This window comes from Ipomoea nil, unplaced genomic scaffold, assembly GCF_001879475.1.
Source record: "Ipomoea nil cultivar Tokyo-kokei standard unplaced genomic scaffold, Asagao_1.1 scaffold1043, whole genome shotgun sequence".
Classification (NCBI taxonomy): domain Eukaryota; kingdom Viridiplantae; phylum Streptophyta; class Magnoliopsida; order Solanales; family Convolvulaceae; genus Ipomoea; species Ipomoea nil.
The window spans coordinates 3,671,923-3,697,991 of NW_017617471.1; the positions used below are offsets into that span (position 1 = coordinate 3,671,923).

Sequence of the window (26,069 nt, forward strand, 5' to 3'; positions counted from 1 at the left end):
AGTACAAAAATTTAGATCATTAGAATTTTAATTAAAAAATTAAAAATTAAAAAATTAAAAAACATTAGTACAACAACTTCTAAGCTAAGGTAATTCAACCAATTAATGAAATACTTAAAAAAAAAAAAAAAAAAAAAAAAAAAAAAAAAAAAAACAGCTCTTTGCCAATATTCCAAAGTATTCTCTAGATAAACATGTCTTATTACCTTAATTGGTAAAAAATCACAAAAATATTTTTATCTATAATTGATCGGTTCAAAATCGAAAAAAATGCGGAGTGACCAAAAATACTAAAATATTCTTTTAAAATCCTTTAAAGCTAAAATGGCATAAAATTATAAACCGACAATGATTTTTTTAAATAAAAATAAATAATAATAATAATAATAATAATAATAATAATAATAATAATAATAATAATAATAATAATAATAACGAGAATGTTATCTTTAACGACAATAACGTTATCTCTCCCTATATATATCCAACATTCTAACCTAGCTACCTACCTCGTACAATTTTATTAAACTTGTTTAATCTTGGATCTTGATTGCAACGACGATCGACCATGGCGGCGGCGGGGCAGTCCAGAGAAGAAGATCGTGCGGCAGAGGCGGTGGCGGTGGCAGAGCGGGAATTTAGTTGCAAATACTGCGACAGAAAGTTCAACAATAAGCATGCTTTGGGAGGGCACCAGAACGCGCACCGGACGGAGAGAGCTATGGATTTGACTGCTAAGAGGACTAGACGTGGCGACTTCATGAATTATTTTCCATTTTCTCCTTTCCTTGGGGTTTCTCACCTTCTCGCCGGCGCCGGCGGCCAGGTGAACTACTTGAACCAGGCACCCTCAATGCCGCCGTATTTCTTGCCTGGCCACCCCATTCCCTCGCCGGAGATTCCAGCACCCAGGCCGCCGCCCTATGCTTATCCATTTTCACCTGCTGTGTCTGAAACCGGCCCACTACCCAGTAGGCCGCCGATGGAAAATCATCCCCCTTGTGCTCGTCAGGTTTTGCTGCCGGAGATGACTATGTCTGAAACCGGCCCACTGCCCAGTAGGTCGCGGGTGGAAAATCATCCCCTTCGTGCTCGCCAGGTTTTGCTGCCGGAGATGACTATGTCTGAAACCGGCCCACTGCCCAGTAGGCCACCGGGGGAAAATTATCCCCCTCGTGCTCGTCAGGTTTTGCTTCCGGAGATGACTATGTCTAAAACCGGCACACTGCCCAGTAGGCCGCCTATGGAAAATCACCCCCCTCGTGCTCATCAGGTTTTGCTGCCAGAGATGACTATGTCTGAAACCGGCCCATTGCCCAGTAGGCCGCCGGTGAAAAATCACCCCCCTCGTGCTCATCAGGTTTTTTTGCCAGAGATGACTATCTCCGGCGACAACACCTTTCCAGTGGGAAGTTTTCACGCCAATTCTGCTGTCACCCCCATGCTTGGTTCCATTGCTATCAACTACTCCAATCCAATGAATGCTCCAGAAATGATTGAGGATGTAGATCAAAACTGGATATGACGACTCTGATCGATCTCATGCTAAGGAATTTCTATTTATTTTGCGCGGGAAAAAATAGAAATCCATTGATGTTTTGCCATTGTCGTCTTTTAATTTTGTCTGTCGTCAACAAACAATAATTTCATTCTCAGATACTCAGATCTATTAGATCATTTGTCTGTCGTTTTCAGTTTTCATAGCAGTTAAATTAATAAACGATTTCATTTCATTTTGATATATAGATTATTGTGTTTTTTAAGCTCAAAATTGTGTTGAATGAATTGAATATTCAGATCAATATAACTTCTCAATCTCTGTGATCTGACTTGGGTTTCTCTGATCTACTGTCGTCATTCGGCGCCGGCGTTTATCTGTTCACAACACATAAAAGGAAGGCGGCCAACGGGTAAAAACCGTTAGGTTGGTGATTCCCGGTGTTTATCTGTTCACTACACAATACACATAGAAGGAAGGCGGCCAACTGTTAACCGTTGGTGATTGTCGATTAGTTATGTACGTGATAGTTAGCGTGATCTACGATAGTTAGTTATCGTAGTTCTATGACTAACATACAACTGCGATGCAAACGTCAGCTGCATTGCGTCAGCTTTCGATAACAGGTTTAACTATTTTTTGAACATTGTCGATTTTTTGGTATTAATTTTAGGGTGACTGTCATGGACCTTGTGATCTAGTGGCATCAATTTACTCTTTTTTATGAGAGGTTGTGGGTTCAAGTTTCCATGTGCTTCTTCAGTATTTTGAGAAAATAGTTCTAATAGGGTTGACGAAAAAATTGACATTTAAATTTATGAAAATTGTATTTTTAGTTAAATTTTCATTTTTGGAGTGTAATTAAATTTGCTGTGATTTTGTTTACTAAAGACTTGTAATTTAATAAAATGTTAGCTTTAATTTTAAATTTGAATATGATGTCAATTTTTTTTTTCTGTAACTAATAATATAATCTTCTGGTACCATTATTTGTGGTACTTTGAAATTGAAAGATATGTCTCACGTCTTTATTGTGAGTTGTTTATTACTGAGTACTTATTAGTTGAGAAAAAACGCTATTAAAATATGTCTAACTTGAGTATTGATGGGTACGTGTGTGTTGAGTCAATTTATTGAAACTATGTCAAATGGTGTCATTGTATTTGAGATGGAAGGGGGAAAGTGTTCGGGGGTTTTGTGGGGTGGTTGGGTAGGATTTGAAGTTATATTATAGCTAAATTATATATGGACAATATTATGGATTATCACTCTAATCTGTTCGGATATAGTTACTAAATAGTATTGACTAATCTTATATCATCTAATCAAAATTAAATTAGGGTTGTATAAACAAGCTAAGGCCTCGAGTTCATCCTCAAACTTGATCAAACTTAAAATTTTGGACTTGAGTCTAGCTCGCTAATATAATTTTTATAAGACTCAACATCTATCAATTCAATTAGCTCGATTCAAATTAATCTTATATATTCCATCAATCACATTTTACCTATTCTGTTTACTATTCATTAGGTGAACCAATTCTTTCTTCTTTGTTTATTTTCTTTAGTATTTTTATTTATTTTTAAATTTAATTTGAATTTTTGTCTTTAGTAGTACTTTTAATGTAGTTTCTAAATGTATAAATTGTGTATATTAATACTAAACTTAGGAGTTAATACATTTTGGTTTCTCGACTATTAGGTAATACTCGATTTAGTCCCAGAAAATTAAAAGTACCCAATTTAGTCCTCTAACTTGTAAAATCGACTCAATTTGATCTTCCGTTACAAATATCATTTAATAACCGTTATTTAGAGAGGCAAAAACGTCAATCACTATTCTCAACCCCCTTTCTCAGGGGTTCCCTCGCTGGTTCGTAGTCCTATAGTCGTCAGTCGCATTGGTACAGGCCGAAGACGAGGGGGAGAGAGGACGTTGGTGGTGGAGGGTGGTGCTGTTGTCGCCGGTGGCCATCCGGCGAGAGGAAGGTAAAAGAGGTAGTGTGAGGTTTAACTGAGTGAAAATTTTCTGAAGAATTTCTGGTCCAATTCCTCCGTCAATGTCGGCGTGAAGAACCAACTATTCGGGTCGGATCCTCCCAAGCTTTACGCCATACATTACTTAGGGTTAAATCCGTGACTCTGTTACAGAGACTACGATTGCAATTGAGACATTGAAGATCAACGCGTTTACGCCAGTGACATGGCGCATCGGACGTGGTGGAGACTTCATGACTCCATGGATGAAATCTTGCAGAAATTTTGCGGATTATCGGAGCAGAGGAAGACTCAGTTGGAATGGGATAGGAATCGACTCAATTTGGTCCTCCGTTACAAATATCATTCAATAACTGTTAACTGTTAATACTAATTCAATTTTGTCGTTATTAGTCAAGTTTGGTTAATTGAACCGTACCAGACACATAAAATGAGACGGAGAGAATATATATAGCTCACGTTTATTTTGTTGGTATATAAAATGAGACGGAGAGAGTATATATAGCTCACGTTTATTTTGTAATAAATTATTAAAATATTTAACGTTAACGTTAAAATTGTAATGGCAATATACTATAGCATGCAAGACAGCAATAATATCACGTCATTTCAACAACATAAAAAATTGTTCAAACTTATCTTTAAATAATATATATATATATATATATATATATATATATATATATATATATATATATATATATATATATATATAAAAGAAAAAAACAAATTGTTCAAACCGTGTAAACCTTTATCCTAAAATTAAAGTACAAAACTTACATCAATTATTAGATTTTTAATTAAGAAGACTAATTAAAAATAAAATTTAAAAAAAAAAACACACACACACACACACACAGATTCTTGTTAGCTTAATAGGCAAAATATCACACAAAAAAAAAAAAAAAAAATCAATCTAAATTATCTATAATTGATTGGTTCAAATTAAGAAAAGACAAAATATAAATGTTTTCAACTTTTGATATGATGATTGACCAAAAATGATAAATATCCAAAAATCCTTTAAAGCATAAAATTAAATCCGAGACGGGATGGTGTTTACTGCTTACAATGTTACTAGAGAACGAATTATAGAAGGACAATATTTTTTAATTTTTTTTTTTATAAATAATAACGACAATGTTATGTTATTAAAAAAAAAAACAAAAAAAAAAAACAAAAAAACCAAAAAACAAAAACTTACGTTATCTCTTCCTACAAAAATCCAACACTCTAAGCTAGCCAGCTACCTCGTACATGTTAATTAAACTTGTCTGATCTCCGATCTTCATTGCGACCACGATCGACCATGGTGGCGGCGGGGCAGTCCAGAGAAGAAGACCGTGCGGCGGCGGTGCAGGAGGCGGGGCGGGAGTTTTGCTGCAACTATTGCGACAGAAAGTTCAACAATAAGCATGCTTTGCGAGGGCACCAGAACGCGCACCGGATAGAGAGAGATAGGGATTTGACTGCTAAGAGGACTAGACGTGGTAGCTTCATTATTATCCACTTTCTCCTTTCCTTGGGGTTTCTCCCCTTCTCGCTGGCGCCGGAGGCCAGGTGAACTACTGGAACTAGGTACCCTCAATGCCACCGTATTTCCTGCCTGGCCATCCCATTCCCTCGCCGGAGATTATTCCAGCAGCCAGGCCACCGCCCTATGCATATCCATTTCCACCTGCTGTGTCTGAAACCTGCCCACTGCCCAGTAGGCCACCGGTGGAAAATCATCCCTCTCGTGCTCATCAGGTTTTGCTGCCGGAGATGACTATCCCCGGCGACAACACCTTTCCAGTGGGAAGTGTTCCCGCCAATTCTGCTTTCACCCCATGCTTGGTTCCATTGATATCAACTACTCCAATCCAATGAATACTCCAGAAATGATTGAGGATGTAGATCAGAACTGGATATGAATATGATCTCAAGCTATGGAATTTCTTTATTTTGGGCTGAAAAAAATTGAACTCCATTGATGTTTTGCCATTGTCTTTTAATTTTGTCTGTCGTCAACAAACAATAATTTCATTTTCAGATTCTCAGATCATTTGTCTGTTGTTTTCAGTTTCCATAGCAGTTAAATTAATAAATGATTTCATTTCATTTTGATATATAGATTGTGTTTTTTAAGCTCGATCAAAAGTGTTCTATGACTAACATTACAACTGCGATGCAAACGTCAGCTGCATTGCGTCAGCTCTCGATAACTGACTTAACGGTTTTTTTGAACATTGTCGAGTAAACAAGCTAAGGCCCGCAAGCTCGAGTTCATCCTCAAACTTAACATTTTAGACTTTAGTCTAGCTCGATAATTTTTATAAGAACTCAACATCAATTCAATTAGCTCGATTCAAATTATAGTTATATATTCCATCGTTCTCATTTTACCTGTTTTGTTCACTATTTATTGGTCGAACCATTCTTTCTTTCTTGCTTATTATCTTTATTATTTTTTATTTTTTATTTATTTTTAAATTTGATTTTTTGTATTTAATAGTACTTTTAATGTAATTTCTAAATGTATAAATTTTTTATTCTAATGATAACTTAGTACTCCGTATTATGAAAAATTAAATTAAAAGTATTATGAAAAATTGAATTAAAAATAACTTAGTGTTAATCCAAGTCTCGTTAACTGATCTAACTAGACACATAAAATGAGACGGAGAGTATATATAGCTCAAGTTTATTTTGTAAATTATTAAAATATTTAAAGTTAAACGTTAAAATTATAATGTCATCAATATACTATAGCATGCATGACAGTACGTAATAATATCACTTATCATTTCAACAACATAAAAAATTTTACGTTCAAACCGTGTAAACCGGCCTTAATCCTAAATTAAAGTATAAAAATTAGATCAATTAAATTTTTAATTAAAGAAGACTAATTTAAATAATAATAATAATAATAATAATAATAATAATAATAATAATAATAATAATAATAATAATAATAATAATAATAATAACACTTTAGTACAACAACTTCAATTCTAAGGTAATTCAACCAATTGATGACAAACTTGTTAAAAAACGCACAGATTTTTTATTTACGAGAAACTTTAATTTGCCACTATTTGAAAGTATTTTCTAAATAATAAAATGTATTTTGTTAGCTTAATTGGCAAAATATCACAAAAAAAGTAAATCAGTTTAAATTATCTATAATTGATTGGTTCAATTCAAATCAATAAAAGATGAAATATAAATGTTTTTAACTTTTGGTATGATGACCAAAAGTGATAAATATTATTCCAAAAATCCTTTAAAGTTTAAAGCATAAAATTAAAGCTGAGACGGGATAGTGTTTACTGCTTACAATGTTACTAGAGAACGAATTATGGAATGACAATATTTTTTTCTTTTTTTAAATAATAACAACAATGTAATAGAGCCAGTAACTTTCAAAAAAAAAAAAAAAAAAAAAAAAAAACAATGTAATCTTTTTTTTTAAAGAAAAAAAAAAAAAAAACGATAACTTTGTTACGTGTTATCTCTTCCTATATAAATCCAACACTCTAAGCTAACTAGCAACCTCAGCTCGTACATATTAATTAAATTTGTCTATCTCCGATCTTGATTGCAACGACGATCGACCATGGCGGCGGCGGGGCAGTCCAGAGAAGAAGATCGTGCAGCGGCGGTGGTGGCGGTGCCGGAGGCGGGGCGGGAGTTTTGCTGCAAATATTGTGACAGGAAGTTCAACAATAAGCAAGCTTTGGGAGGGCACCAGAACGCGCACCGGATGGAGAGAGATAGGGATTTGACTGCTAAGAGGAATCGACGTGGCGGCTTCATGGATTATTATCCATTTTCTCCTTTCTTTGGGGTTAATCTCCTTCTCGCCGGCGCCGGCGGCCAAGGGAACTACTGGAACCAGGCACCCTCAATGCCGCCGTATTTCCTGCCTGGCCACCCCATTCCCCCGCCGGAGATTCCAGCAGCCAGGCCACTGCCGCCATATGCTTATCCATTTCCACCTGTTGTGTCTGAAACCGGCCGCCCACTGCCCAGTAGGCCGCCGGTGGAAAATCACCCCCCTCGTGCTCATCAGGTTTTGCTGCCGGAGATGACTATCCCCGGCCACAACACCTTTCCAGTGGGAAGTGTTCCCGCCAATTCTCATATCACCCCCATGCTTGGTTCGATTGCTATCAACTACTCCAATCCAATGAATGCTCCAGAAATGATTGAGGATGTAGATCAGAATTGGATATGACTGATCTCAAGCTATGAAGTTTCTATATTTTGCGTGGGAAAAAATTGAACTCCATTAAAACATATATTATAGGTTAAGATGTTATGTTTTGCCATTGTCTTTTAATTTTGTCTGTCGTCAACAAACAATAATTTCATTCTCAGATACTCATCGGATCATTTGTCTGTCGTTTTCAGCTTTCATAGCAGTTAAATTAATAAACGATTTCATTTCATTTTGATATATAGACTGTGTTTTTAAAGCTCAAAATTGTGTTGAATGAATTGAATATTCAAGAACAGAACTTCTCAATCTCTGTTATCTGTTCACGCGGCCAATGGCTAAAAACCGTTGGTGATTGACGGTTAGTTATGTACGTGGTAGTTAACGTGATTTATGACGGTTAGTTATCGTTGTTCTATGACTAACATACAACTGTGATGCAAACGTCAGCTGCATTGCGTCAGCTTTCGATAACCGACTTAACGATTTTTTGAACATTGCCCATTTTTTGGTATTAAATTTAGACTTGAGTCTAGCTCGATAATTTTTTATAAAACTCAACATCAGTTCAATTAGCTCGATTCAAATTATTGTTATATACTCCATCAGTCTCATTTTACATGTCTTATTTACTATTTATTAGCAAGGTTGCAAAAATCGCGCCTAGGCGGCGGCCGCCCGCCTAGAAATTCGGCGAAATCGCCGTTCTAGGCGGTCGGCCGCCTAAGCGCCCTAGGCATCGAGTAGATCACCGTGGACTAGGTGGCCTAGGCGGTCATCTAGGCACCATGTGCGGGAGTTTAAATAATTTTTTAATATAAATAAAAAATAAACGGGCGCCTAACGATTTTTTCAACTTTGTTTATTAGTCGAACCAACTCTTGCTTCTTTTCTTATTTTATTTAGTATTTTTTTTTACTTATTTTTAAATTTGATTTTTTTTTTTAATCTTTAATAGTACTTTTAATATAGTTTCTAAATGTATAAATTTTTTATATTGATACTAAACTTAGTGTTATGAAAATTAAATTGAATTAAAAATAACTTTAGTCAAATCTCATTAATTGAACCATACACATAAAATGAAACGGAGAGAGCATATTATATATAGTTCAAGTTTATTTTGTAATAAATTATTAAAATATTTAAAGTTTACGTTAAAATTGTAATGGCAATATACTATAGCATGCATGACAGTAATAATATCACGTCATTTCATCAACATAATAAATTGTTCAAACCGTGTAAACCTTTATTATCATATCCTAAATTCAAGTACAAAAATTAGATCAATAATGAGATTTTTAATTAAAGAATACTAATTAAAACAAAAAAAAATAGTAAAAAAAAATTAAAAAAAATACACGTACATATTCTTAATTTACGATAAACTATGCCACTATTTAAAAGTGTTTTATAGGTAAAATGTATTTTGTTAGCTTAATTGGTAAAATATCACCCAAAAAAATAAATCAATCTATATTATCTATAGTTGGTTGATTGAAATCGAGAAAATATGAAATATAAATGTTACTCTATATTAACTTTTGGTATGATGACCAAAAAATAATAAATATTATTCCAAAAATCCTTTAAAGCATAAAATTAAAACTGAGACGGGACTGCTTACTATGTTACTCGACAACGAATTATAAAACAACAATATATTTTCTTTTTTTAAAATAATAATAATAAATAATAACGACGATATTATCTTTTTCTAAAAATAAAAAAAGAACGTGAACTACGTGATATCTCTTCTTGTATAAATCCAACACTCTAAGCTAGCTATCTACCTCGTATATGTTTATTAAACTTGTCTGATCTCTGATCTTGATTGAGACAAAGATTGACCATGGCGGCGGCGAGCGGGCAGTCCAGGGAAGAAGATCGTGCGGCGGCGGCGGCGGCGGCTGTGGCGGTGCCGGAGGCGGCGGCAGGTTTTGGCTGCAAATACTGCGAGAAGAGGTTCAGAAATAAGCATGCTTTGGGAGGGCACCAGAATGCGCACCGGATGGAGAGAGCTATGGATTGGACTGTTAAGAGGAGACGTGTCGGCTTCATGGATTATAATCCATTTTATCCTTTCGCTGCCTTTCCACCACTTCCCGTCGGCGGCGCCGGCGGCGAGGTGAACTACTTGTACCAGGCTGCAGATGCAATGCCGCCGTATTTCCTGCCTGGCTTGCCGGAGATTCCAGCCAGGCCACCGCTCTTTGCTTATCCATTTCCACCTGCTGTGCCTGAAACTCAGGTTTTGTCGGGGCCGGCGATGACGGCCTCCGGCGACAACACCTCTCCGGTGGGAAGTGTTCCCGCCGATTCCCCTGTCACCAACTTGCTTGGTTCCATTGCTGCTATCAACTCCATTCCAGGGAATACTCCAGAAGTTCTCATCGAGGATGGAGAAGTGGACTTGAATCTCAAGCTATGAATTTCTTTTCATATTTTGCGCGGGAAAACTTGAACTCCATTAATGGATAGGTTAAGATTATCTTTGCAGTTTTATTGTCTGTTTGTTTGTCAGGAAACAATCATTTCATCATTATCAGATACTCTCATCATATGTCTGTCATTTTCATAGCAGTTTAATAAACCATTTTCATTTCATTTTGATAGATTATTGTGTTTTTTAAGTTCTTTAATTATTTTATCTCAATTTAAAGTGTTGAATTATCGAATATTCAAGAACTAACTTATCAATCTCTCTTATCTGAATTGGGTTTCTCTACTGTCGGCGCCGGCGCCGGCGTTTATCTGTTCACGACCGGGAAGGCCAACGGGTAAAAACCGTTGGTGATTCTCGACCGGTTAATTAGTTATATGGCAGTTAATTAACATGATATATGCGTGATGGTTAATTAGTTATCTTTGTTCTACGACGACTTACATACTACTATGATGCAAACGTCAGCTGCATTGCGTCAGCTTTCGATTAACCGACTTAACGATTTTTTTTTTTTCCTGTAACTAGCTATAGTATGCTGACCCTTAGTTTGTGGCACTTTTCAATTCAAAGATATTGCTCACGTCTTTCTTGTAGGTTGTTTATTAGTTTAATTAAGATATGTCAATTTATCAAAGGAGGCTGAAGCTCTGGCTATTCGAGAAGCATTAAGCTGGTTGAAGGGTCGGGGCTATGGTAATGTTCTTGTGGAAACGGATGCTCAACAAATTATATCTCAACTTCATACGCATAATCGTTCACCGTTTGGTTTATTGCTTTATGATATAAATGTTATGTTTTCTTCTATCTTCGTTTTCAAATGTTAGACTCGGGTTTAATTTGTAAAGCGATCTGCTAATATTGTGGCTCACTTGTTAGCTAGAGACGCTGTTTTAACGGGAGGTAGTTGGTTTTGGTTTGATACCGGCGCCCTTCCTTTATTTTTCGTGCTATTTGTAATGACTTACGGAATATATGAAGTTATTATTGGTGGTTTTGGATTTCAAAGAAAGAAAAAAAAAAAAAAAGATATGTCAATTTAAGTATTGATTGGTGTGTGTACGTTGACTCAATTGAGTGAAACTATGTCAAATAATGGTGTCATTATTTGAGATGGAATGTAAGGGAATGGCTTCGGGATTTTGTGGGTTATGGTTGGGTACCATATGAAGTTACATTATATCTAAATTATATATGAATAATATTATGGATTGTCACTCTATCGGGATATAGTTACTAAATAGTATTGATTGATCCCTTATCGTTCAATTAAGATTAAAATTTTAAAAAAGAAATAAGAGGAGCTTGAGCGCAAACTTCTTTTAATTCAACTTTTCCCACATCGGTGGAAAAAGTGGAGACGGTGCGGCCCTTAAAGCTCCCTATAAAAGAAGTCTCAAGGCTCCTCAATTTTTCCCATCCCATGTATCTTGCATCGGATCGGTAGCTCCATCCTCTGTGATATGAAGCCTAATTTTAGGGTTTACAAGTTTAATTATTTTTTATTAATGTTGGGAGACGTTTCAGAGAAAATAATCATTTTCTCCAAACAAGCTCCCTTAAAATATTGTTAAAACAGTGTTTCAAAAGTTAGTGTTTTGAGCTTGAAATGCTAATTCCATCAAGTTACTAAGCATTTTCTTTGAGATGGAAGGGAATGACTTCGAGGATTTTGTGGGTTGCTTGGGTAACATATGAATTTACATTATAGCTAAATTATATATGGACAATATTATGGGTTGTTACTCTATCGGGATATAGTTACTAGATAGTATTGACTGATCTCTTATTGTCCAATTAAAATTAAAATTAAAAAAAATAAGAGAGCTTGAGCGCAAACTTCTTTTAATTCTACTTTTCCCACATCGATGGAAAAAGTGAAGAAGGGTCTTGAAGCTCCCTATATAAAGAGGCTCAAGGCTCTTCAATTTTTCCCATCCAATGTATCTTGCATCGGATCAGTAGTTCCTCTATGATATGGAGTCTAATTTTAGAGTTTACATAGTTCAATTATTTTTTATTAATCTTGGGAAGCGTTTCATTGTTAAAAAACAATGTTTAGAGGAGGTCACTTGAGCGCAAACTTCTTTTAATTTTATTTTTTCCACATCGATGGAAAAAGTTGAGACGAATCATGAAGCTCCCTATATAAGGAGTCTCAAGGTTCCTCAATTTTTTACATCCCATGCATTTGATCTTGCATCAGATCAGTAGCACTTAATTTAGAGCTTACATAGTTTAATAGTTCAATTATATTTTATTAATGTTGAGAGACGTTTCAGAAAAAATAATCATTTTTTCCAAACAGACTCCCTTAAAATATTGCTAAAAACAGTGTTTCAAAAGTTACTGTTTTGAGTTTGAAATGCTAATTCCATCTACTAAAAAAAGTTACTGTTCAATAGTTTTACTTTCTTAAAATATTGAAAAGAAAAAATCAAGCGGGCATTCGAAATCTTATCAAATTCCTTTAAGTTTATTTTGTAAATTATAAAATATTAAAATTAACATTAAAGTTATAATGTCACCGAGTAAATTTTAAAGTACAAAAACTAGATTAATTAAAAAAACATTAGATTGAACAATTTAAAAAAAAAAAAAAAAAAAAAAAAAAAAAAAAAAAAAAAAAACATGATTCTTAATAAGGTAGTAGTGTGTGTTGTATACTTAATCTTTTTCAGCCCAAAGCTAGAATCAATGTCCACCACAATGTTCGATTTTGTGGCCACTCATTTGATATGGTAACAAATGTATCATCACACTATATAGTAGTTGACAAATTGAACAAAAGACTTTAATATAAGAAACAATATAATGCAATTTTTTTGGGATGGTTTTTGCAATGCAAATAGGAAAGAGAAGGAAGAGAGAAGATGAAAAATGGAGGAAAAAATTATGACAAAAAAAAAGTAAAAAATAAATTAAAGTATATTCAGCGCTTAGTTGATATGCCAAACACACCCTTACAACATTTGCTAGACTTTTAGACGATGTATTTTTTAATGTATTTTTATCCTTAGTTAAACGATCGGCGAGCAAAGTAGTCCACGAGCTTGCTCGGGCAGCTTGTTCCATGTCTAATTGCTCTGTTTGGAACTTGACTCCTCCTCTTGTCATTTTAAACAATTTGAGAATGGATTTGGTCTAATTTTAATGAAGCCTTTTATTCAAAAAAAAAAAAATAATAATAATAATAATAATAATAATAAAACCCTTTTCAGGATGTTCTAACTTCTAAGGGAATCCCCAACGCTTCTTCTTCCCTTGTCTCCCCATTTCATAGATCCATATCTTCCATCTCACCATATAATCTTAAATTATATTTTCTCTCTAATCCTTCTTCTTTTTTCTTCACTTTTTGTGAGCCCTACACTTTCACACTTCTACACATTATTTATTATTTTATTTAATTTTGTACAATTAATAATTTCATCAACTGTATAATAATTTTAAATTTTAAATAACGAAATAAATTAATATTCAAAAGCGAATACGAAATTTTAAATACTAAATATATCAACAATTATTTGTAATAATACAATTAAATTTTTTAAAAATAAATTAAACTTCAAAGTTTAAAAAAAATAAAAAATAAAAAATAAAAAATTAACATCAAATCTTTAATCGAAACAGCAAGCTGCTCCCAACTGACACATGCTGCTCACGCACCACACGCGGTGTCAATGTTGCTCCCAAGAGAACAATTTCTGCAGAGCAACTTCCTTTCTTGTCATCCCCTCCACTCCAATGCTTCTCTCCTCCTTTCTCCCCCTATTTCTTGCATGGGAGAGACCCTAAGGTATTTCAAATAAAGAAAATATTATTCGGACTCTCAAATTTTACTCCTTCAACTCAAATTTTTTATTTATTTTGGAACTTACAAAAAAAAAAAAAATAATAACTTTATCGTTACATTAAAATCTTCTTCTTTTTTGAATACAAACCAATGTGGTTTTATTTAGAGATAAACCGAAATAGAGTCAGGCGGAACAATGTCCCAATACATAACAGTATTATGATCGAAAGTTGTAGAAGTTAAAGTGTGAGCTAAATAGTTCTGTGGTCTAGGAATAAATTTAATCGAGCAGAAATCAAACGTAGATATGCAAGTTCTGCAACCATCAATAGCATAACCAATATACGAACGAGACGGGGCACCTGCAGAAGATAGATAACATTATTGAAGTGTAGGACAATCTGTATATAGCTCTATAGACTGTTCTCCACGAGCGCTTAGCCATGACAAGGCCTCTTTGCATGCGAATGTCTCGACAATTAAGTGGGGAGAAACAACTCGGGAGGGGAGCGCTGTAGGCAGAAATATAACCACCATTGCCATCGAAAAGAACCGCTCCAATAGTGCATGTGTTCATTGCATGGTGATACCCGGCGTCGACATTATATGCTCTCGGTTGTACTGCAACAGCATGGTTCATGATGGTAGACAGTGGTGGTAGGGGCGGTGTCTATGGCTCGCACACAATCAACAGCAGCGGGGTGTACTCAGCGCCACACCTGCATGGTGGCAACAGCGGCGGCAATCAGCTTCTTCAACATTAGCAAATAAACATCTCAAACCGCTCCTTGCACGCTCTCCAAATATGATATAAAATTGCAACTACATACATAACTCCATTAGTGTCTAGAATATTCAAGATTGCACTAAACCAAACATGAAAAACATTTGTCACAATATTAAGAAGTGAAGGTTGGATTGAGCCCATATGGATTTCGCATAGGCACACAACACCAATGAATGTATAGTGTCTTCATGAATGATAGCACACATGGCACAAATAGAATCAATATTTACCCTCTTTATAAGCAAATTATTAGTAATAAGAAGGATATCACTTATAACCTCCCATAAGAAAGTCTTCTATTTGGTAGAACTTTATTATTTGATTAATATCTAATTTACAACAAAACATGCCACCATTATCCAAAAGTACAATCTAGGAAAATCCCATTTTATAACCCTAGTAAAAAAATCACATAAATTATTTATTGTTAACCGCCTCAAACCAAAAAAGTCAATGAATCTTCGAAAATTATGTCTAAAGATCTCATGTCTCAAAAATCTGTCAAGAGTTATAAAGGTTTGTTAACATAAAACAATAAACCATAAAGCAACAGAGTATACATTTAATGAAACACCAGAATAGAACGCATAAAGGTTCCAAATCCACTAACACTTAAATAAGAAACACCTTAGCTAAAGTACATTGAAAATTGAAAAATCTGCTTCAATAAAGCAACAGTACAATAACAATTTATCATGTTATAGCAACTAATCTGCATCCATTTCTTCAAGTGCAGCTTTGGCGGCTGCCTTGGCTTCCTCTAACAGATCTTCCGGAACCTAAAACATACCAAAGAGAAGAGTTGATCAAAACATTATATTGGTGGCAGCATGTCTCTGGCAAAGAAAATAGAAATGGAAACAAACAAGCAACATGCCATTCTCTTCTAATTGATCAAGAAAGGATATTAAAATTGGTTTTTCTACCATACCTTCTGGTGTTGGCGGTTAGACTCGTCACATACCCAACTCATTTCCAATTCAAAAGCCTTGTCCTTGGCCTCATCATGTACACCATAAATACTGCGTATCAACAAAATACTACGTCAACATCACTTTTCTTAAGTTCACATGCAACATTTAGAACATATATATATATATATATATATAAAACACTAATAATATATGTCCCAGCAAGTTCTCGTTTGAGACTAAGTTCAAATAATAATCACAACATTTTTGTAGATGTATAGATTTGACAAATATATCCTACAAGTTATCAAGAAACAGCTTGATATAAATAACAAAGAAAATGAAGGGAAGAAAAGTAAATATACAATTGAATAGAGTAATGAGGTAATAAATTTTTTAAAGTTAAAACAAGAAGAGGAGCATAAGAAAGAAAAGGTCATTGCTTGAATTTCTCCAATCTTCAAGATTCAGTCATAGATGTGGCAAGAAATATTCACAAGTGAAAAAATAATTATCATTAGTGCGTAAAAAGCTACGTCATAGTAGTCAACTTGTTAAAATAAGTCCAGCTTAGACATGTTCTATACAACCAATGTGGTGGTGGTATTACTGACAAAATCAACAAATCTGTATACAACTATAAATCCATCCTTTGCAAATGGGCATGTATTCTCAAGTTAAATAGGAAAAGATGGGACTCACATTTTGGCTACTTCAATAACTCCTTGCCGACATGTCATTTCAGAGAGCTTCAATTTCTCAATTTCACTGGCCACAATTGAATTTGAAATGCATTAGCACGTAAATGAAATCAATCAGCCTATTAAAAAGTGCACTTCAAATGGAGATAGCCAGATAGTAAAAGCAATGACTAAAAGGCCAATGTGTATTAGCAACAATCTTACACAAAAAATAGATTTAATATGGGGGCTTAAGCAACCAAAACAATTTATGAAATTAGAAAGTTGAACTATACAAGAAATCACACCATTCATAGACTCCCACAAGGTGAGAGTGCAACTCATCAAAAATTAATCTTTAAGGTGGATAACATTAAGAAGATATGCACTACTTACGTTTTAGCAGCTTGCCTGCCCTTTCCAATGGCAGCACCAAAGTACCTCTATAATAAATGAAGAAAATATATATATTAACATGCGAAAATAACCCTCTACACAAAACCAAGTTAATTCAAAGCATGCCACAAGTTTAAAAATATTAAATGTACAGAAACCGCCAAAATGATGCAAAACGAACAGAAGAAACCAACTCACATAAGAGACACCAGAAGGTTCAACCATGTACAACTGTGGTCCATCTCTATCATATCCTCCAAGAATCACCCCACAACCAAAAGGCCTGCAGCAAGTTTTACTCTAAAATTTCACACCCAATATGCAGCAAAAGGGCAAAAAGATTCTTAAAGGCAAAAGTGAGTGCAACTAGCAAACCTGAGCCACCAATAAAGTGTACATAAATGTACATAACTAGCAACCCTTTCAGCAAGTTCTTTCACTGGAATAGGTTCACCATAGACACTGCAAAAACAAATCAATTCGAAAAATATAAGAACTACAAAGAACTTATCAAAGAAGAAATACAATGACTTGTACAATGATTCTGCTCCAATAGAAGTAGGTGCACCTGAGTCGTAAATTGGAATTTTCAAATCAAAGGTATACCAAGCATTAACAACTAACAGAACCCTAGGTGCAAATGCCCCCAAACGGAAAGTTCATCAGCAAAAAGGAAACCACCGCATGATAGCATGTATGCATGTTTGAATATTAATCCAATATCAGCCTCAGTTCATATTCTCAACGGTTCTCAAATTTTTTAAATGCAAACTCAGTTATGAGATATCCACAGCAACACCATATGCATTTAGTCTGTGTAACTAACAGTCAAAGACAAGAAGTATGGGAGACAATTTGGCAGAACAAGAGAAAGAGTAGATAATAGCTATCTCTTAAAACACAACAAATCACAGAACAAAGTCCAAGGAATGAGATTACCGGAAGAAAACCAATATATCACATCCTATGCTTATAAACCACACAAACTAAAGAAACAAGAATGATTGAAAGCATACTTCGCATAGCTGGTTGCTTCAGATTTAGTTCGTGCAACAATTTGCCTCCCATCAGCAGCTAACCCAGCGACAGCCTGTAAATAAATAAATCTTACTGATTTCCCAAAAAAAATCTTACTTAAACAGATTTAGTTTGTGCAACAATTTGCCTCCCATCCGCAACAACTCAAAACATTTCAAAATATTACTGATTCCCCAAAAATAAAGAACAATAGATTTTTCGAAGGATTTAAGTAGTACATCAAGACTTAGTTAACACAAGTAGTGGAATGTTATAAAGACAACTTAGATAAACCATAGCAGTTACCTTTTCTAGATTGTAAAACACAAGTAGCTTGGTGATTTAAGGCAGCTATGCATTAGGTCAGTCAGAACTCAGGAACTAGAACACTAAAATGGATTATTTATATTTTTTACAACGTTAGTGACAAAAATGCAGGTTTCTATAAAGATGAAATGACTACTATTCAACAGGGATTTTGAACCCAGTTAATCAGCTATTTTAGAAATAAACCTGTTAAAGCCTCATTCACAACATACACTTGAAAGCATATGAAATTGGGATTTTACTATATAAAAGTGCTTGTAAACATCTATAAATTAGAGCACAACAAGGTCCTCCTATCACAGTAGTTTGACCACCTCTGAACCAAGTATTCAAAGAATTTCCAAAGAAACACTTAAAATATAAAAATGTATGCTTCTATTAAGTGATTGCAAGCTTTTCCAGGTTTAAAAGGTACTAACTTCACCTCCTTCAATACTGTCACTTAGCCTTCTATAAGACACTGTTCAACCTTACCAAATATTTTTGTTCACTCTTGCTGCTCCATAGTATACCACAAAGAAATAAAGCTGCAGCTACATGGATAGAAAAGTAAATAGTGACAAAACTCGTAGTTGCACAACATTTCCCTAGCTGCATACCTTCACTATAATTGACAAAACCCTAAAACCCCTAGACATTTTCAAACCACATACAATATTCAGATGATTCAAAATTGTCCAAGATACAGGCAAGTATTCCAACGATTCAATCAATTGTAAAATATAAACCAAAATAAGGATAATAGAATACAAATTGCATTCCATGTGCTATTCGAGGATACGTGCAAATACAGGAAAAAGATAAACGGTAGTACCATGCCGGAATGGCGATGAACGGAGTGAATTCGCCGATTAGATCCTGGCAACATCATCTTCAAAGCAATCAGCTTCTCCACACCCTATAATCAAACCAACGGAAACTATTAAGAGAAACCCAAACCCTAAACATAAACCTGCGATTCAATCTCCCTATGGCCATACCATGACGATTCCATCCTTGCATTTGATGCCGATTACAGTGCCGCTGTTGTCAACGGCCTTGGCGGCGTACTCGATCTGGAAAACTCTGCCGTCCGGAGAGAAGGTTGTCACCGAGAGATCGTAGCCAGTGCCTATGCTGCTCATCTTTTCTCTTCCGTTTCTTCTGCTAGAGGTATTCCCCTTGATTCGAGTGTGCTCCGAGCTCTGAACAAGCAAATATAGTGCAGACGAAGGCGAAGAGAGTTTTCTTTGAGCTCAAGACAACAGGCCAGTGCAACTGTTGGGGAAAAAAATCAAACAGAAAACAAGACAGGGGTCTTCTGGCAATTTTTGTTTCTTTGTTCATCTTTCTTTTTTTTTCAATAACCTAGAATTTTTGGTCCAATAATTTTTATTTGTTTTTACACCCGTCCAATAATTAATAAGTTAAATTTAGAGTTAATTACCAAAATGATTCCTTGACTATAGCAAAATTATTAATTTAGTCCTAAACAAATTATTTGACCAATTAAGACACTGAATTTTAAAAATCTTAATTAATTTGGTCCTTCGTTAGTTTTACCGTTAGACTTCCGTTAATTGGGATCAAATTAGTAATTTTGCTATAGTCAAGAGACCATTTCAGTAATTAACTTTAAGGGTGACAATTTGGTTCGGTTTTCTCAAATCAAACCATACCGAACATTGAAGTAATTAACCGTACCGAACAATTCGGTTAAAAACTGAAAGGAAATACCGTTTGATTTTATTTAATGTTCGGTACGGTTTAGTTTGGGAAAAGCGAACCGAATTACCCACACCTAAAGTTAATTACTGAAATGGTCTATTGACTATAGAAAAATTACCAATTTGGTCCTAAGTTAACAGAAGTCTAACGACAAAATTAATGAGGACTAAATTGGTTAAAATTTTTAAAATTAAGGACTTAATTGGTCAAAAAATAGTCAAAATCAAATTGATAATTTCATTATAGTCAATGAACTATTTTGATAAGAGTTAATACCTAAAATTGTCATCGACTATAGTGGTTTTTTTCAATTTCGTCCTAAACGACTTTGGTGACCTAATATCGTCCCAGACTTTTGTGTTTCGCTCAATTTAGTCCCAGACTTTTGTGTTTTTGCTCAATTTAGTCTCTCATTTGTTATTCTGTCCATTTGGTGTTAAATAAATAGACAATTCAGTAATTTTAATATTGGCATCTCTTTACTCATAGACATGTGAACTGCGAAATCCCTTTTTTTTACAAATTACTCCCAGAATTACTCCTAAAACTGCGAATATAAAATTTGATTTGCAGGTCCGGGAGTAATTATGGGTGTAATTCGTACAAGAAAGAAGAATTTTGCACTTCACAAGTTGAAAGTAAAGAGAGATCAATATTGACATTACTGAATTGTCCCTTAATTTAACACCAATTTGACGGAATAACAAATGGAGGACTAAATTGAGCGAAACACAAAAGTCTGGGACGATATTAGGTCATCATAGTCGTTTAGGACGAAATTGAAAAAAACCACTATAATCGAGGACGATTTTGGGTATTAACTCATTTTGATAATTAACTCTTAAATTTATCAATGCGGGCCAGCGCGCCATTACAAGTCAAAATTCTTGAGAGCTTGTTTGCAATCCCAATTACCTAGCTCTAAATTATCACATTCATGTTAGTGGGCTTCACGACAATTGTTATACTATGGACTAGAATTCTTCTTGTATTGTGGACATTAGTTTAAAAATGATCTGTCTGCAATTAATATAAAATGATAATTACATACACTGATACACAAATGTTAATTGCATACACATGTTAATAATATATAGTGTATCCAATAAACATATTTTGTATTTGCAGTTAATAGTTTATGCGTCTATAGTTACAATTTTATGTGTTTGTAGTTAACATGTTATATGCATTTAATTTATATACATGTAAATAATATGCAAGTTATTTTGGAATAAGATCCACAATAAAAGGTAAATCATAGTCTATGATATAATTTGCCGTTTCACAAGGCTATTTTTAAAAACATTTTTTTTAAATTATAAATAGAAAATGATGATATTGTATGATGTATTTTATTTTAATGTATAGTAAGAATGTTTTTCTCTTTAGGATTAGAATTTTCCTCATCTAATATCCAATTTGAGCATTAATTGTTCTCCAATCAAATTTGTTAAAGTTAATTCTCTATAGGGTTGTATTCATTGTTCAACTTTTTTTTTTTTTTGTTCAACTTTGAAAATGGTTATTTTTTCTTAGTACATTTTTTTTTCAAGTTTTTTTTTTTTCTTTCAAATAACCCTTAAAGAAAGAAAAGCAATGAATAAATGGAAGAATCACAATGGCTAACTTAAACCCAAGCAATGAATAATTACACCATCCTTTGATCTTTTGCTGCATTTGGCAAAACTCATAGACACAAACCAGGTTCTGAGGTTAGTATTTCTTGTTTTCTTATAACAGATCAACCTTAGCCTTCAAACCATGTAGTCTTTGGCCATGAATTTCAGATACTCACACAATGAACAATGAGGAGAGGTTCAACAAATAACTATACATCCACTCATCAATAAATGTAATTTTCACGACGACGAGGATCAAGATCCTACACTTTATTCACCATGTCAGCACCACTCAATTGTCTAATATAACCCGCAACCAACCCACAAGCAAATCTTCTAATCTGGAATCCCGGGCCGGCCTTAAAAGCCCGCCCCACCAAAGGCAAGATGATCGAGAGAGAGATTCTCTGCTTATGTGTATAATACCTGGGTTGTGGAAAGCACGGGAGAGTCTCCCTATGACATTTGTTGTACCTGTGCAGAAATAAATCGTTTAGGAAAACAACAATCGTCACTAAATGGAACAATCATCACTAGCCTAAACAAGAATTCTTGAATAGCAAACGACTGGTTCAGATATTCTTGACAAAGAAGTACATATAATGTTTCTTTACTATACCAGTTCTATCCAAATGAACTAGATGGTAACTGCCAATCAAGTATATTTAGCTAAAGACGAGAACTTTTTACAAAGTACCTACACCTGGAATGACCTCTGTATAATGCACGGTTTATGGCTTCTTATAGTGATCAGACTGGTTTATCTGTCCCGGGTTTAAGAATGTTTGCATGCAGAAGGATCATGGAGATATAAATTCAAAAATTGGATCTTAAGCTTACTTAATAACAGTTCATTTCCCCGCTGTATATAAAAAACGAGAAAAAACCCAGTAGGGCGGAAAACTAGTAGAATACCTGCAAACTGTCGTGACTACTTGGGATTTCAATTTGATTGGAGGTCGATAATTGTTCAGGTATTCTTGACGTTGAGTCTTTTGCATCATCTTCAAGAGAATAGAAGGGCGATTCACCATCAGATCTATATTTTTCATCCTTGTTTATGGAGTTATTTTCGGTGCCAACATTATCCAACCGGTTGGGAAGGGAAAGGGCATTCTTCTCTGCAGAAATTTTCTGCTCCATAATATCGATCTTGTGCATTGAGCTAACGGTACTTCCCCGATCTGCAGAGTTACTTCTCCCGTTACCTTCCATATTTTCCAAATCATCCTCTATCTCATCAAGTTCCAAGTTTCTCAAAATTTCGGGGAGTGAAATGCCATTCTCTTCTGCAAACCTACTTCCAAGCTCAATATCAATTTTCTCTTTCGAGCTATCATCATTTCCTTCAACGTTAGGAGATTTGGGCTCCACCACCGCGAGTGCTTCTTCATGAACCGTTGCCCGAAAATCATTCAGCGGGGGAGGGATCTTGGAGAAGAGAATCTCCTTGATATTTTGCAACATCCCTTTGTTATATGGATTATCCTTCTTATCATACCGATACCTAAAGTTCTCATATGTGGTCTACGAAAAGTAAAGAGTCAGAGCACTTAATATAAATTTGACACATGGCAATGAGTAATCAAACAAACGTTCAAAGTTTACCTGGTTCGTACAAATCAGATAAAAATGAAACGCTGTAAGGCCTCCCACGAACCAAACAGCAATGAAGCAGTATACGATCAGAACATCAGATAAAACATCTTGTTGAATACCTCCCCAAGGACCGTCATTATGTTGCAGAATGTTGATCCAAGATATCACAAAGACGTATAAGCATAATATCGTTGAAGTTGATATGAACAAGTAAAAGAATCGGTAGTTACGCTGCAATCAAATACAGAGGAAGTTCCGTGTTACTCTAACAAGAAAAAGAAAGAAAGAGGGCAGAGAAAAATAGAACTTACTAATCCAATACATTGACCGACCCACGGACAGTGATGATCAAATCTTTGCACACAATTGTTGCAAATGGAGCAATGGGATGCTCGAGGAGGACGATAAAGTAGGCATGTATCGCAATATTTCACTTTGACTGTGTGATCATTCACGATCACATCCTTTGTTCGTGGAAGTTTTAAATGAGGCGTTCTACCATGTACCCACTCCGTGGAAGGGGTAGTCATGTCAAGTGTTTCATCAAATTCCGGAGGCTTTGAGCTCCTTGGGACAATTCCGGGATCTCTACTAGCTGTCAAAAAGAGAAACGTAAGGGCCTGCACAAAAAGTTTAGAAGATTGGTTAGCCGAGTTATGTACATTTCTATTTCCCAACCTTAGGCTTTTTAACAAGAAGCGTAATAATACAAACAAAGAGTGGCATAAGCAATGTACACAAGTCCATTTGAGTATTCTTGAAACAGAGTGAAACCCAGAATTCCCAGAAAATAGACAACATTAGGAGCAAGCTTTAGAAACTGAAAGCTAATAAAGAGACATTACTTATGGACAGCATAAAGATTCAAATATTTCGATGATAAAATAAAGTGGTGCTAATGATTTCCACATGAAATAACTTCAAATGCCAAAACAGGTCATATCTCATATGAAATATGAATACCAAAGAATGATTGACCCTCAAAATACAAGAAATACCAATATTGTAATGAGAATGGTATTGTTACCAGAATGGCAAGAACTGCTCCAACTAGTAGTATAGGGTACCAAGAACTACCATCTTTGTGGTGCTTAATATTGGAATAAACTTTTATGCAAAAAGCAGTGGCAGGGCCTGCAATCAGGAGCATGGATAGAAACAAAGATGCTACATCGGGACCAAAGATCAGTCTTCCTCCAAATAAGAATTTCTGGGAGCATTAACAAGAGAAAAAATAATAACAATAAGACCAAGGCAAATAGGCAATATTTTTACCAAACAAAGTATGCAAGCATGTTTTAAACAAACAATTATTGAAGAAACCTGTATAAAGCATGTTTTAAACAAACAATTAACTTGTATACATTCTGAATATCTTGTGATCTGGAAAAGTTGTATTAAAACTCATCAAATGTCACACCTAAAAACCTCCACTTGCAATGAACTGCCTAACAAAGTTCACAATTGCATACAATGTTAAGAACCATGTTTTCACCTAAAATTAAACACTGCCCTAGCTAGCCAAAATGAACATTTTCAAGACTAACAATGATGAACAGAAGCTATATATATATCACACAAGAAAACTCCAACTTCACTTGTGCATTTAAAAGAATCCCTAAATGAAATTATGAACTTACATTACTCCCCTTCCAAACCTGATAAAGCCTCTTGACTTTGGCTTTCCCTTGAGCCATCAATCACACTTGAGAATTGGAAGAGGGCAAAACAAGAAGCACCCAAGAGTCAAGCTTTTGGGCTGAGAGAAGAGAGAAAGAAAAACCCACTCCTCCTCTTCTTCTCCTTGTTCTTTTTTTTCTTGATCAGCTCACAACAAACCATGCCATGCAAAATCCCACAACTTATTGAAATTCGGGATTGCAAATTGTGAGTGTTGTTGACAAGAAACGCGGATTCGGGGGTGTGATCAAGAAACAGCTGCCCTCCCTGCCTGCCTTCTTCGTGCTCTGTGTGTGTCAAGACGGATTTACCCAGGAAGGATTGCTAACAGCCAACCTCTCTCTCTCTCTCTCTTTCTCTCTCTCTTCGATATATACATGTGTGTATATATAATGTATGTGTGTATTAAACGCGGAATTTCCTAATTTTGGTCGTGTCTCCCCCTAAGCAGAATATGATTTTTGGTAATTTTCACCTGAGATGAACTCTCTCTTCTGGCGGGGCGGATGTTCCAAATTTTGGCTCTTCTGCTACGAACTACGGAGTATTCTTTTACGGGGCGGTCCATTTCCTCGACTATTTTACAATAATTGAACATTAAAAATGTAAATTTGAATAAAAATAGATAAACCTAAGCACTACATAAATTAACAACTATTATGGATATATTAGACTTTTAAAAATAAAAAGTAATTTTACGATATCTACAAACTATTTCACATATTATTTTTTTATTTTTAGTTTATTGTCAATTTAACATTAATAAATTAAGCTAAATAATTGTTTACCAATACTCTGATGGGCTACATCTAGTCGATCGGCCAAGTAGCTTGACTTGCACCACCAGGTAGGCATATCTAACTAGGACAAAAGGTCGTTGTGATAGAGGAGAAGAGCATGGTTTAAGATTAGGCGCTACTAGACCGACCAACAAACCTGTTGGGTTAGTCAAGAAGAAACGTGCAGAGGCACAACATTAAACCAATTTAGTATAAATTGACTCGTGTATAGTATAAATTATTCAATTGACCTCGCTTAAAGAAACGACTTGTACTCATTTCACTACGTAAGTCTCATTCAACCATTATATCCAATTGTACATATCTAGAATACCTCTACTGATTAATCTATACTTCACTAATAACACTATATGTTCATAATAATCCGTAGACCTTTTCTTTTTCACACTCATTTAACGGTTTAATATGATTAAAATGATAAATGAATCAAAATTTATTGGTGAATTGTTTACTATCAACACTCTCAATATGTCCTACGTTTTACTATTTAATTCATGGTAGTTTACTCTCCTTTACTTGTGGAGAAACATTTTCCTTCTGCATTGTTTACTTTATGAAAATAAACTTCAGTCGGATATTCTTATTTCCATAAACAATATTTAATT

The 26,069-nt window shown here is 34.8% G+C and overlaps 4 protein-coding genes across 5 annotated transcripts; 2 read left to right on the plus strand and 2 right to left on the minus strand.

Moving 5' to 3' along the window:
• Window positions 1-568: 568 nt before the first annotated feature.
• On the plus strand, window positions 569-1,525 carry LOC109181154 (leucine-rich repeat extensin-like protein 1). The gene has a single exon (XM_019330909.1). The coding sequence runs from the start codon at window positions 569-571 to the stop codon at window positions 1,523-1,525; it is 957 nt and encodes a 318-aa protein (XP_019186454.1).
• An 8,029-nt stretch (window positions 1,526-9,554) lies between these two features.
• LOC109181155 lies at window positions 9,555-10,133 on the plus strand. The gene has a single exon (XM_019330910.1). It carries the CDS (start codon window positions 9,555-9,557, stop codon window positions 10,131-10,133), a length of 579 nt encoding a protein of 192 aa, XP_019186455.1.
• Window positions 10,134-15,232: 5,099 nt separating this feature from the next.
• LOC109182125 (proteasome subunit alpha type-3) lies at window positions 15,233-19,348 on the minus strand. Its single transcript, XM_019332187.1, has 9 exons — window positions 19,040-19,348; window positions 18,874-18,957; window positions 17,732-17,805; window positions 17,091-17,177; window positions 16,914-16,998; window positions 16,716-16,762; window positions 16,342-16,407; window positions 15,660-15,750; window positions 15,233-15,507 (listed from the first exon to the last, which is right to left on the minus strand). The coding sequence occupies exons 1-9, from the start codon at window positions 19,181-19,183 to the stop codon at window positions 15,436-15,438; spliced, it is 750 nt and encodes a 249-aa protein (XP_019187732.1). The 5' UTR covers window positions 19,184-19,348; the 3' UTR covers window positions 15,233-15,435.
• A 2,059-nt stretch (window positions 19,349-21,407) lies between these two features.
• On the minus strand, window positions 21,408-25,167 carry LOC109182123 (probable protein S-acyltransferase 4). Of its 2 annotated transcripts, XM_019332184.1 has the most exons (7): window positions 24,625-25,167; window positions 24,012-24,194; window positions 23,296-23,604; window positions 22,994-23,215; window positions 22,527-22,912; window positions 22,301-22,478; window positions 21,408-21,859 (listed from the first exon to the last, which is right to left on the minus strand). In XM_019332184.1, the coding sequence occupies exons 1-7, from the start codon at window positions 24,679-24,681 to the stop codon at window positions 21,842-21,844; spliced, it is 1,353 nt and encodes a 450-aa protein (XP_019187729.1). In that variant the 5' UTR covers window positions 24,682-25,167; the 3' UTR covers window positions 21,408-21,841. The 2 variants fall into 2 exon arrangements, with proteins under 2 accessions (XP_019187729.1, XP_019187728.1); XM_019332183.1 differs by having other exon boundaries at window positions 22,301-22,912; window positions 24,625-25,166.
• Between the last annotated feature and the right edge of the window lie 902 nt (window positions 25,168-26,069).

Bases quoted from the DNA above. Each gene is read 5' to 3' on its own strand.
- LOC109181154 (XM_019330909.1), top strand. From the start codon at position 569: ATGGCGGCGGCGGGGCAGTCCAGAGAAGAAGATCGTGCGGCAGAGGCG.
- LOC109181155 (XM_019330910.1), top strand. From the start codon at position 9,555: ATGGCGGCGGCGAGCGGGCAGTCCAGGGAAGAAGATCGTGCGGCGGCG.
- LOC109182123 (XM_019332183.1), bottom strand. From the start codon at position 24,681: ATGGCTCAAGGGAAAGCCAAAGTCAAGAGGCTTTATCAGGTTTGGAAG. The intron at 24,195-24,624 runs GTAAGTTCATAA...TAATGCTCCCAG, and splicing joins AGGTTTGGAAGGGGAGTAAT to AAATTCTTATTTGGAGGAAG. The intron at 23,605-24,011 runs GTAACAATACCA...CTTTTTGTGCAG, and splicing joins GAGCAGTTCTTGCCATTCTG to GCCCTTACGTTTCTCTTTTT.
- LOC109182125 (XM_019332187.1), bottom strand. From the start codon at position 19,183: ATGAGCAGCATAGGCACTGGCTACGATCTCTCGGTGACAACCTTCTCT. The intron at 17,178-17,731 runs GTATGCTTTCAA...TTGTTTTTGCAG, and splicing joins GAAGCAACCAGCTATGCGAA to TGTCTATGGTGAACCTATTC. The intron at 16,999-17,090 runs GTTTGCTAGTTG...AACTTGCTGCAG, and splicing joins ACACTTTATTGGTGGCTCAG to GCCTTTTGGTTGTGGGGTGA.